Consider the following 12373-nt stretch of genomic DNA (forward strand, 5'->3'; position numbering starts at 1 on the left):
TGTATTTCTGTTTTTGTTGATACAGGATGCAGGAAAGCTCTGGGGCTGTAGCACTAAGATGATGAACAGTCCTACTTTCCGGAAGCACAAAACTTTCCAGCCTTCCTTTAAACCACTTTGACTAGTATTATGATGATAGTTTTTCCCTTTTCCATACTATTTAATAGTACAGGTTGTTGGGGGAGCAGAGGATGAGTGTCCACAGCCATCTGCTTCTGTTACAAAAATTGTCTGTGACTACTTTGTATCACTTACCTGCTCTCATTTTTTGGTATATCCTTAAGAGTTGAGGCTGAAGCCTTCTGCTTTCACAACCAGCAAATAACAGAAGCAGCATAAGGAAAAAACCCACTATAAACAAACAACAAGAGGATAGACATAGAGGAAGTGTACTATAATAAAATTTATTTGTTCTTATTTACTATTCCACTTTCCAGGTAACCATTTCTGACAAGTTTTAAAATTTGAGATTATTACCCACATCAGACTGGGAACCACCAAATGTTTAGAGGCTACAAATCAGTCAATTACTACCATCGTGCCTCAGTATGAGGTAGTAACTTCAGTTTCCTGCTTTGAAAAGAATACCAGCGAAAAATTATAGTGGCTTTTTTTTTTTTTACTGGTGCATAATCTGAGTCAGCTGTACCAGAATAACACATGAGCTTTATCTGTTTAGTGTTATAAATGAGGCTAAGACCTAGTGAATTAAAGCTGTTCTACTGATTGATTTGATATAATGGTGTAGTGTGCTATGAGGCACTTTTTCTCCCCAAGAACTATGTACTGGAGAATCTGACTTGGACGTGATTTCTCTAGGTGTGATTGAACCTGCTTTTCGGGCCCTTACCTCCTCTACCATGTGGAAAGAATTAACCTGTTTTTTGGTGTGAGCCTTGAAACTTGCTGCAGAACCGTGCCCAGCAGTGGCTGCACCTGTAACAGATCTTTGTATTCAGCTGCAGGACAAGCTGCTGGCAACTCAGTATTTCTGGTGGGAGGCTTGCCTGCTTTTAGCTCCCCAGCCCACTGAAACCTAAACAGTATGGCTGTTGGAGTCTTTTTCTGTTGCTGGGGTTTTTTTTGTTTGTTTGGTTGGTTTTTTTAATGGACAGCATTAAAAAATGCTGTCAACCCAGCATTTGGTTGACTGGCATCCAGTTTCTTGGAAAAGCAGGGCTTTCTCAGCAGGGTGGGAGGTGAAACCATGATCAGGAGGTCAGGCTGTTGATATTATTATGCACAGGATTGATCTGTGTGGTGTGGGTGGGCAGCATGTTTGTGGGATGGTGAAGAGAGCAGGGTGTGAGGATGGCTACACTGTCATATGTAACACAGAAGGGTGAATGGACTGTGGAGGTCTAGAAGGGGGCTAAATATTTCAGTATGCTGGCTTAATTATTTGTTTCTTCTGCTATCACTTAAAAAGGAATGCTTTACATTTTATCCAAGGTAGTATAATTGGAAAGCACTTTTTATATTTACATGTCTTCCTGCTCCTCTCTCACATTTTGCTTTTTATTAACCAATGCTTTTACAAAAAGAATGCTGGAACAGTCTTTTCAGTCAAAATCAGATGGATTGGCACACTTTAATGTGAAACAATGTCCCATGAAGCTCCATAGAGATAGGTGTTTATCTGCTCTGTGTATGCAGCAGAAGCATATTTCTGATTGTGAGAACAGGTATGCCTATGTCTTCATACTTGTATATACACTGCATTTATGGCCTTAGGTAACTTGCCACTAATTTTAACAAAATCCAGGATGTGATATGTGTGCATGTGACAGTTGGTCAAATCTGAAAGTCTGTTAAAGTCCATTGCATTATGCTGAGGGCAAAATAGCCCATGAAACAGAGTAGCAAAACAAGCATTATGATCCAGAAAAAGTATGTGGAAGAAAGTCTTCTTAGCTTTATCTGCTTTGAGTGGTAAATTTTACGTCCATGTCATTACAGCTGTTAAAGGACCTTTTTCCCCAACTTTGCCATTCTCATCCTCAGAGCTGCAAAAATAAACAAAGCCATTGCATTTTAAGTCTTTCTATTTCTGAAGCAAAATCTCCTTATTTAGAAAAATGAAGAATACACATACCTCCAGTGGTTAATCCAGGAGAATGAGCATTGTTTTAGTGTTATAGAAAGAAATCAGTAGAAGGTGTTAGTTCTGGTAATTTTGCAATAAAGTGAGTATATTTAGAAATTACTCCATAACTGCTATTTAAAAATTAGCACAGCTACCTTCTGTTTTGTCTCTGTTAACCTTCACTAACACATTACACAGAGTTGGTTTTGCCCTTGACTGGATGCTGACAGGTTAAAAGGACACATGAATAATTAAACAAACTTTGTTTAAACTAAACTCGGTGGGAGCTGTAACTGTTTGGAAACCTTTTCCTTTTCTGTGATGCTCAGAGAAAACTTTGCTTTCTTCCCAGTGTTGTGAGTCAGAGTGGGAGTTAGTCATGTTCCTGATTTTTTTCTGATGCAGTAACAGCACCTGTATAAACATCAGTATGGCTGTTGTCTGTAACTGGGTATAATGGGGGTGAGTTCGAAAGGGACAGCAAAAGGCCAATGACTTAATGTTAAGGTTATTTTTAGAACAGCAATATAATGCTGTTGTTTGATATGTAAAAGCCTCCCCCCAGCACATTGTTGATCTGAGAATGCAGTGGGAATAATCTCCATACTCTGATCTGCTAGTTTGAAGAGTCACCAAAAATAGTGTGTCTCATTCCTGCACCCTGCATATATCTCTCTGCTGAGACATGAGGGGTCAAAGCAGCTGTTTACTTGATTTACACATGTCAGCAAGTGTCCAACTCAAGCTATGTTTTGAATGCTGAAGCTGATGCAAATCATAGAAGCATCTGAGTGTAACTTTATATCATAGAGCCACTGATGTTAACCTTAGCTCTTACAAAGACACTGTGTACTTTTTACAGACTGAGGAATTCTGAAGGATTGAAGCCCTGGTCATGGTTTGAGAACAGTCAGTTTGATGCCTCACTTATAGCTCAGGCTGGTTTTGTTTTGCTCTGTACATTACAGAAAAAGATGGTGTGCATGAATCTTCATTGAAAAGGATTTTTTATTTTCCTTTTTTCAACACAAATGGAGCTGTCTCCACTGTGTTTTTTGAAAATTGCAAAGCTTCCAGTGGTAGGAAAAAAATAGCTAATCTAGACTAGCTAGCTGCCAAAAGCCTTGGACCTTCGTGTCTCATGACAGCCTGTTCCACACTGTCAGTATGTTTTGCTGCTTATTCAGCTTTAGTTTTGCATTTCCTTATTCATTTCACTATGTCTAGCCTTTGTTCCCTCCCAAGGACTTTTCATTTCCCTAATAAGTATTGCATCTTCAAAACATTTGCACTTGAATTAATTTGCCTGAAATTTGAAGAAGAAAATAAGCCCTAATAATGCAAATACAGGTGTACCAATTATAGTGTTGTCATCCTTTTCTCTGTATGGTTTTCTGAGGGCACATACTTTGAGATATTGGTGAAGAAAGGAGCTTGTGGGGGAAGGAAAACTGCTGCTATGTGGAAAGAGGTATGTCCTGCATCTTTGTGAGATTGTGGGCATGAAAAGCTCCTAATTTGATCTGTCTCCATATAGATTGGCACACGGAACAATGCCTCTGCTTCCCTGTCCTTGGCCATTGCTAACTAATACAGTAACTTGTTCTGAACATTCATTTCTTTCCTAAAGAAAAACTGTTACATGAGGGGCCATCATGCTGGTCTCTCCTGTGCTTCTTTGTTTCCCACTGTCTTTCAGAGTCCTCAGTGCTTGTTTAATGTTTAAATGCTGTAAGTGCTTCCCAAAGCTTTAGTTTCCAAGAGGATTCATTTTTCTGTTTTACTGTTTGTTGTTTTAGTAATGAATGATAAGCTACCAAAAATAGACTCCACTCTTTCTCTAGTGGTGTTTAGGGTGAACTTGCTGGGTTGGGCATCGATGACTGCTTTGAAAACAATATATTTCTCTAAGAAGCAGCTCTGTATAATACATTGTTCTAGATTGAGAGGCTTTCCTGGTTTTGTTTCTCTTTTAGAAGTCTCAGTAGGATTATACAGCAGCTTGGGAAAGATTGAGTCACTTCCTGGCTTTTTCCACTGATCAAAAATGTCCCAGGGAGTGGCAATAAATAAGTGGAGGGCTAAAGAAGAGTATGGCTTAGTTCCAAATTCTACTAGGCATGAAGATACTCACTTGGAGGTAGTGCTGACTGGGGGAGTTTTTGAGGCAATTGCTAAACTGCTTTTAATATAGCTGGGATCCATTTTTCCCAATTGGCCATTTTCTTATTGGTGGAATAGTTGCTAGTAAATGGCTGAGACCAAATACAGATTTACAGGACAGATTCTCAAATATCTTTGCTATATTTGTGCTTAGTCCTCCTTTCTGAAAGTATTTGTTTTTCACTACCCTCAGATGAGAGAGAACCCAGATTGTTTGTGAAGTGTCTGAGTAGAAGGGGAAAAACGTAGAAATTTTAGATGCTTCTCCTGAAGACAAAAATAAGCAGAGGTTGGTACAGATGAGGGTGCTCAGCTAACGTCTCACGGCCTGTGTATGGCCCATCTGAATGGTACTGCCAGCTTTTAGTTACTACCTGGACTACTCTTTCCCAGGATACTTGCAGGAGCACCCACTCAGCAGGCTGTAGGATGAATGACCTGTTTCAGTGGAAACCTGCTGGTGGGTGGGTGAGTGTCCCTTCTCTGTTATCCTATATTTATGTGATAGGAGATTTAAGGGAACATCCCCAAAATATAATGGGCTAGAGCAGTTTCTGAAGTGGTTTATTTACCTGTACTAACTACTTCTGCTTCCAGTTGCTGGCATAAAAGCTGCTGGCAGCAGCCCTTGGTGCTGAAGAACACAGGGAAGTACACAGATGGCAGGATGGGTGCTTGAGGAAAGCAAAGGTAATGGAAAAGTGTAGTGGCATTATTGATCAGAAGGGATGGGCAGCACTGCTGGAATGTTTCTGGCTTTTGTGTGCATGACTCCATGCTGTTGATACTCTTAAAACCTGAGAGCCTTTGTTGCTGAACAGTTCTTCCCAATCACTGCCTACTGATGCAAAAATACTTGAAAGTTCTTGCATGATGCAAAGATCATCCTCTCTCCTGGCTTTACATGTTGTGTAAAGAATACCTGGGCTGTCAATTCAGCTTTACATTTTTGCCACAAATTCTCTGGAGGGAGAGAATGTGGCATCAGGACCCCTGACCTTCCTGTAATTCAACCAGAGTGTTCTTTGCTTCAAGTCGAATGTGACTACTGTCTGCAATCTGCTGCTCTGTAAGTATACTTAAATGGAGTCTAATTGTATGTGTTAAAGTGCAACATAATCATAGAGAAGAGTTTTCTATGTTTCTGGAAGATTCTGCTATTGCTTTCAAACTTTTATTATAAAACTTTACAGTAAGAAATAGATACTGTATGTATTAATAAAATATAAAATTATTCAAAAATAACTCTGTGGACTACTGAACTAACAGTGTGTAGTGATGAAAACTGTTTCATTATCTTTCAGAAGCTATAAAAATGTTGAACTCGGGTTAATGGAAAAATGTTAAAACTTGCATAAACACTATCAAGACAATGTTGACAATGTTAATTCCTTAAAAATACAAAGTAAAGCTGATTATTAAGCAGTCTTTCTTATTTAAGGAGTAACTTGGATGATCTAGGAAGTAGTTGGAATGCAGACAGGCAGAAAAACATGCCAGTGAGGGAGGAGGAATTGTTAAGTAGCAATGCTGTTAGTTACCTGCAAGAAATGAAAACTAATTTTGCTAATTTTGGTAGCATTAATGGAACTTGAAAGAGAACCACTTTTAATCTTTCAAAGTTATAGGAATGGAATTTCTGTAATAGTTTATTTGCCAAATTTTGGTATGGTAACTAGTGCATTGCTGAAGACAAAATATTTCAACAGATCCAAAATGTAGATTGTTATTTGTTAACAAATAAGAGCAAAAAAATTATTATTAATAGCATATTAGTCTGAAACAATCCAAACAATATAAGCGATACACTTGCCAGCAGATAAGAGCAATATCAAGTTGCTACATAAGCAAGCAGCAGTGACATGATTTTCCTTTTCTGTTACCTGTTAGTGAGGGATCTTCTGTACCATCTCCAGACACCTGGCTGTGAAGATGAGCATGGTGTGTTGGTGAGCTTAAGTGTTCCTCTTGCTCTTGCAGGGAGATGGAATTTTTGTGGGGCATCTTGTTCAGGCTTGCACCAAGACTGCTCACAGGATTTGTCTGTTGGGCTTCTGTGGTTTTCCTGTTTGGTGGCTGATAAACTTGACTATAATGGCCTATGGGATGATATGCTGGTTTCTCAGATTTGCTGTCATCTTCATCATCGTCATCAATGATAACCAGTTCTGCATGGATAACCCCATCATATGGGGACAACTTCTGGTTTGCTTCCGCATCGTCATCATCAACGCGCTGGTAGCCCATGAAAACCATTGTTACAGGTTCAGATTCGTCCACGTAACAAGGTACAGCCTGGACAATGTTGTACCGAACATCGTCCTCCTCCTGAGGTGCAGGGGATGCTGCGTTAGTATGACAGGGATTTAAAAGTCTTGTCTCGCTATGTTTTTCCCTTGTATTCTGGTAAGGTTTTAGTTCCTCGGGTGCAGCATTTCTTTCTTCATTATGAATCATCCTGTTCTCAGGATTAATGTGCGCTTTCTTCTCTGTATGGGAAATTACTGGAGAGGGAGACTTTGGTTGTATTACTTTTGGAAGATCAAGGCCATTCTCTTTATTTTGCTGCATAAAGGGCTCTGTTTTGGAGGAGAACCCTGTGTGATGATTGCTAAATCCATTCATCTCTCTTTGGTGAGTGCCATCTGGTTTTGGTCCTGGGACTAATTTGTCTTTCTGAGGAGTAACTGGCCTGCAGAATTTGTTTGCAAAGACAGGTTCATGGTACTCTGTGGGAGACTGAGAATTTTTTTCAGTTGCCTGCCGTAGCAGGTCTTCCACTTCAACAGGAGCAAGTTCATCCATCCCATTTTGTGTTGTGGTCCCGTTTGAGGACACTGCATACACTGACTTCCTGCCATCATCATAGACTTTAATTCCTGTCTCTTTAAACTCCTTTGAGGGAAGAGGTATTGTTGATAACACTGTGTTTTCTCCAGTCTTCATGTCTTTTTCAACCTTAATTTCCATGGCAAACAATGCTGTTGAAAGAAACAAGTGCTTACTCTGGTAATGCAGTAGCTGCAAGAAATAGAGGACTTCTGACAGTGATAGAGAACAACTGTCAGAATGAATTATTAAATATGTGAAATTATGACATACACAAGCCGTGTATTAGATTCTCATTTTAGATATCCCCTTTTTTCCTGTGGAAAAATTTATTTTCGTTCTGTGAGGAAGAATCAGCTGTTGAGACAGTTTTCATTACATGATAGACTGAGAAATCCAGATTTAACCTTGGCCCCTGGCGTTATGCTGGGCAATAGCAGCTGAAGAGCTCCGTGTGCTGCAATGCCAGAGAGTCTTGGGCACTCTGAAGTGTTAGGAGGCTTTGTAGTTCTTGGGAAATAGCCTGACTACTGCTGGCTACCCAACAGCTGTAAGAGCAGATAGAAAATGTGAAATGAATGATATGAAGGGAGCCTGTACTTAGTTATAACAGGCAGAAGAATGAAGTGCTGGAAAGAAGTGTCAGTGGTGAAAAGAGTTAGTGGCACATACTTTACACCACTGTCTCACCTCTCAGTTTTGATGACCTAACTGGTAACACAGCTTAAATGAGAACAAATGTCTCATATCTGTAATGTCTATTCTCTGTTTAAAGTGTATTACATTCAATATATAGGAAGCTTTTGTACATATTGACACCTTCTGGAGTTACTAATAAGCAGTACCTTTTCTCTTTTCTTCATCATCTGTGTCAGCATGTGCTGTACTTCTCAGTGCAGAAGGTCTGAAATACTTGGGAAGGTCAGGGATGCTGGCATATATGTAGTCTGCTGCCTCTGAGTAAAGAAGATCCACAGATCCACAAAGCATTAGTATGTTTTAACTTACTTCTACAAGAACCTTTTAAAAAATATTCTTTTGACTAAACGTACCTTTTTCAAATCCAGCTTTTTCAGTCTTCACAGACTAGGTGGGAAAGAGAACCATTAACAATAAATGTGATAGTTACTTTTAAGATGTTAACTAGACAGTGCTTTAGTTTCCCTGATAGTTTTAACCTTTTGTGTGCACAGCTTCATACAGAGAAGAGGCTAAAAGTGAAATGTGCTCAGTTGGAGCATGGTGAGTGAGAAAGTGAAATTTCTGTGGTCTTTTGCCAATATGATTCCAAGTCACACAGGGAAGGACAAAAATTTTATGAAGTGTTAAACAGTGACCTAGCCTCCCACTGTGGCCCAACCTGGTTGGCGTCAAAGATTTTTTTACAAGTCCTACTTTGGCTTTCCAGTTTTACTTATCTCCCTGTGTATCTTCAGAGAATACAGTGTGTGTGTATGTAAGAACAGCTGGAGAACTGAAGTTTAGTTTCATCACTGTATTTTTTGAGATGGTTTAAGATGATTTAAAAATACTAAAATTACCTTTTGACAAAGACTAATGGCTGATAACATTAAGATGCATCATATTTAGCTGGGCACGTCACCCGAAGGAGCATGAATAGATCAGCCTCTGTACCTGGGTCTGTCTCTGGCTGAGATGCAAAATTGCTGGGTGGCAGTGGCAGTGCTGTTTAGAGATGAGTAAAGATAGGAATTGCTCCCCCACCCCCATAAATAAGCAAATGTAGACATATGGGCAGTTAAATAATGTAACATCTTGACCCCTCTCGTGTTTGAACTGTTGTCACTTCAGACAAAAGCTCATGACCACGCCTGGGATCCAGCTAGTTCCCCTTTCTCTGGATATGATGATTGAGTATTGAATTCTATTTCTAGAATAATATAGCACTAACCTTTATTATGTCTTCTGTTGTTTTCTCAACAGACTTCAGTTTCTTTAAAATTGCTTCTTCCTTAGCTGAGACTTCCATTTCTTGTCTTTCTAGAGCCTCAATTTCCTTCTCCAGTCTGCAATCACAGTTGCATTTGATTTAATACCAGGCAGAGAACAACACTGTGGAGTTGATGCATTGGGAATATGGACATTAGTAGGGATGGTTCTACTTACCTTGACAAACTTTGCTCTTATATGAGATCAACTTGTGGTTTCATACACATTGGGAAAAAGGTGTGAAATAGTATTTTCATTTAAAAAGAAAAAAACCTAAACCCAACAACAAACAAAGCCTTCCACATTTAAACATGGACTATTTTGCCAGTTAGGACTTGGCTGATGGGTTAACTATTTCATTTTAAAAACTTTATTGTTCTGTGAAAGGAATATTGAGGCTCAGAAGTAAAAATTTCTTTTGGGCTATTGACACTTGCTGTAGGTTTGTGTGTTACAGCTCCCTTCCCTGCCCTTCTTATGTGTTAAGTCTCTGTTGTATAGTTTCTTGCATATTAAACCTGAGTACAATGATTCAGGTATCTTTTTTCCTGATAAGAGTTTTTATTTTCTTAGTGTAAGACAAACACTTCTAGACAGAAATGTCCAAGATAAAAAACTGAATCTCTGTGTCAGAGTGGGAGAAAGCTATTCCTGGTTGTCTGGGTATAGAGCACACTGCTAAAGTAAAATATCTTGGTCAATTTTTCTCTGTTGAGTAAGGCAGTGACTTAAGCAGGTGTCCTGTTTCCTATTTTTACTCTTTCTAACCAAGACTACTCTTTTCTGCATAAGTGCATATTTTTTGGGTTTTAGATGGAATTTGCTTTATTAGCCCAGTAGCTGGGAAACCAATTTTCCATGAAGATCTAGAATCCAACTCCAGATTTAACTCTGAAGTGGGACCTGAAACAAATATCTTATGCTGTAGATTAATGCTGTATAACTTTAATCTCCTGGTTCTTTTTAAAAGAACTTCTTTTAACTTTAAGGAAAAAAAAAAGAAATTTCAAAAGCTTCCATATTTAAGTGAAATATGCCTTCTATTATTTTTTTTAATCCATGCTGGAAATCAATGATTGTAGACCTAAGGTAACTGATACCACCTGTTGCTGAGAGCAGTCAGAATAGTTACAACTAGATGATCTGAGACCAAGTTACAGACAGGGTTATAGAAGTGTTGGCCTATAACCCCAAGGGAAAGAAGTGTTGTTTTTTTATATTTTGACTTTTTTACTGTGTGGTAGGATTCACAATATTATACACAAAGTCACATGAATGATTAAAGTCTGCTGTCCCTTTAAAGTGATCAGTCTAGAAAAGCTGGATGCAGGTTGACAGATTAGCATTATTGATTTCCTTCTGTGTGGCTGAGGAATCTGAATTACCATTATGGCTCTTGTCCTATTTAAATTCAGATATGTAGAGCTGCTCTAACAGGGTGCTACATGGACTTTTATCTGTTGGTGACAACGTCTCTTTTTTGATATAGAAAGGTATCACAGAACTCAAAACAGACAGGGGGAAAAAACACCTTCAGGATGAAAGTAAAAGCTGAAAAAAATATTTAAAAGCTGCTCACACTTTGGACCTGAGCTCTGCAAGATGGCCTTAGAACCCTGATCAAAGGTACTGATTACAGTGCCAAAACTTAAAAAAAAATTACAGGAGGGATGAATATTTTTGGACAGCTATTAAAGAAAATAATGACCATGTGCCATATTTTTACACTTTACACTTATGGAACAGTCTTTGTTTAATATATTGAAATGTTTTATTTTTATTGATATGTTTATTTTTAGATGAGACTTGATCACAATATTCTCATAATTTGAAAGTCATTAAAAACTCATGGAAGCATAATGAGCTGAAAAATCATTAACTTATACTATGGGTTTATTTCAGTCTTGGCTCTAAACACTCCTAGACACATAGGTGTAAGAGGAGGAGGAAAAATCTTGGAGATACTAGAAAAAAGGGAGGTGGGGGAAAAAAGAAAACACAACCCCAAATAAATCAAAGATTATAAACAACCGTGTATTTACCTGGTTGATCAAGAAACAAATTGCAGTTTATATATGCTCTTTCACCCATACCAACACCCACTTTATATGGTAATTAAGAGACCTGATTCAATACTCAGTAGGTTTAGAGAGAAATTCTCATACCCATATAATGGGAATTGCATCTAGACTCTAAATACCGCTTTTGCACTTATACTTGCAAAAACAGATTTTATGGTTCAATTTCAGAGTGTGTTGTGAGTGTGCACTCTGGAATTTGTGGAAAGAAAACTTATAAGAGATGTGATTTGTATAGTTCAAAGAAATTGAAGCCCTTATAACATCATGCAGTTGAAAAGTTAGTCCAGGATCTTTCTGATGTGTTTAAATGCTTAGAAACTTCTAAGTCAATCACATTTTTATGAAGTTATTTCACAGTTTTTCTTGAAAGGGTCTAGCAACTATTCTAGCAATTATATGAAACTACTTTTTGTACAGTGCTGCATTTTTTAGGTGAGAAATGGAAGTATGACACAGCTACTGTATTAAATCGATCCTTTGAATATTTGTCCTCTTTGCAAGTAGCACTGATTATTTGAGAGGGGGAAATAAGTAGTATAGAGGTGTGGATGAGAGAAGAAACTTTAGAAGTCAAGACACTAATTGAAAGGTTTCTCTGCCAAAGTAGCAGCTGAATTAAGAAAATCTGTGGAGATTGCCTGGATGCTGCTGGCCGCCAGCTGATCTGATGGAGTTGACATCACTGCCACGCCAGGAAAAAAAATAAATGGCTTGAGAATGAAAAGCAGGTAGGAAGATACCACCGTGAAGAATTCTAGACTGAGGGGAAAAGGCGGTTTAGCAAGCCCTCACATGTTTTGAGGTGAGTCAAATGCTTTAGCAGCTCTGTAGTATGGCCTTGAGTCTGCTTTCATGGATCACATTGAAAGCAATTGAATAGACCTTCGTTATTTTGCATTTTTAAATACGTTGTTTAGCAACTAATTCCATCAAGAATGAGTGTTATTAGCTGAAGATTAGGTGAGAAAACAGGACTCTTAATTCTTCATTCAGCTTGTACCCTGACCAAGGGTGTGCTCGCTCTGTTCACTGAAGCTTCCACCATGTACAGAGGATAAATAGGACAGATAATGTAAATGAATTTTTTGTCTGTAACCAAAGCATTCAGCCATTTGTCTCTAAGGTGGCTCAGGCTGCTTGCTATTCACTGTTTTGTCATTGATACAAAGAATGGAACTTCTCCCTTTTATTTAAAAAAATACTCGAATCTGAACTGATTAGCAGACATACACCAGCTCAACTTGACACTCAAGTAAAGAGTGTT

The 12373-nt window shown here is 38.5% G+C and overlaps 1 protein-coding gene across 2 annotated transcripts in view; it reads right to left on the bottom strand.

Moving 5' to 3' along the window:
• Positions 1 to 1398: 1398 nt before the first annotated feature.
• PALMD (palmdelphin) overlaps positions 1399 to 12373 on the bottom strand; it is a 46469-nt gene continuing 35494 nt past the window's right edge. For both annotated transcript variants that reach the window (XM_068199747.1, XM_068199746.1), the window contains 5 exons: positions 8991 to 9105; positions 8131 to 8164; positions 7924 to 8034; positions 6133 to 7230; positions 1399 to 2006 (listed from right to left, as the gene is read on the bottom strand). In XM_068199747.1, the coding sequence (XP_068055848.1) occupies positions 1963 to 2006; positions 6133 to 7230; positions 7924 to 8034; positions 8131 to 8164; positions 8991 to 9105 (1402 nt within the window). In that variant the 3' untranslated portion in view covers positions 1399 to 1962. The remainder of the gene's footprint in view (positions 2007 to 6132; positions 7231 to 7923; positions 8035 to 8130; positions 8165 to 8990; positions 9106 to 12373) is intronic.

The sequence above is a fragment of the Anomalospiza imberbis genome, chromosome 9, assembly GCF_031753505.1.
Source record: "Anomalospiza imberbis isolate Cuckoo-Finch-1a 21T00152 chromosome 9, ASM3175350v1, whole genome shotgun sequence".
In the NCBI taxonomy this organism is placed as follows: Eukaryota; Metazoa; Chordata; class Aves; order Passeriformes; family Viduidae; genus Anomalospiza; species Anomalospiza imberbis.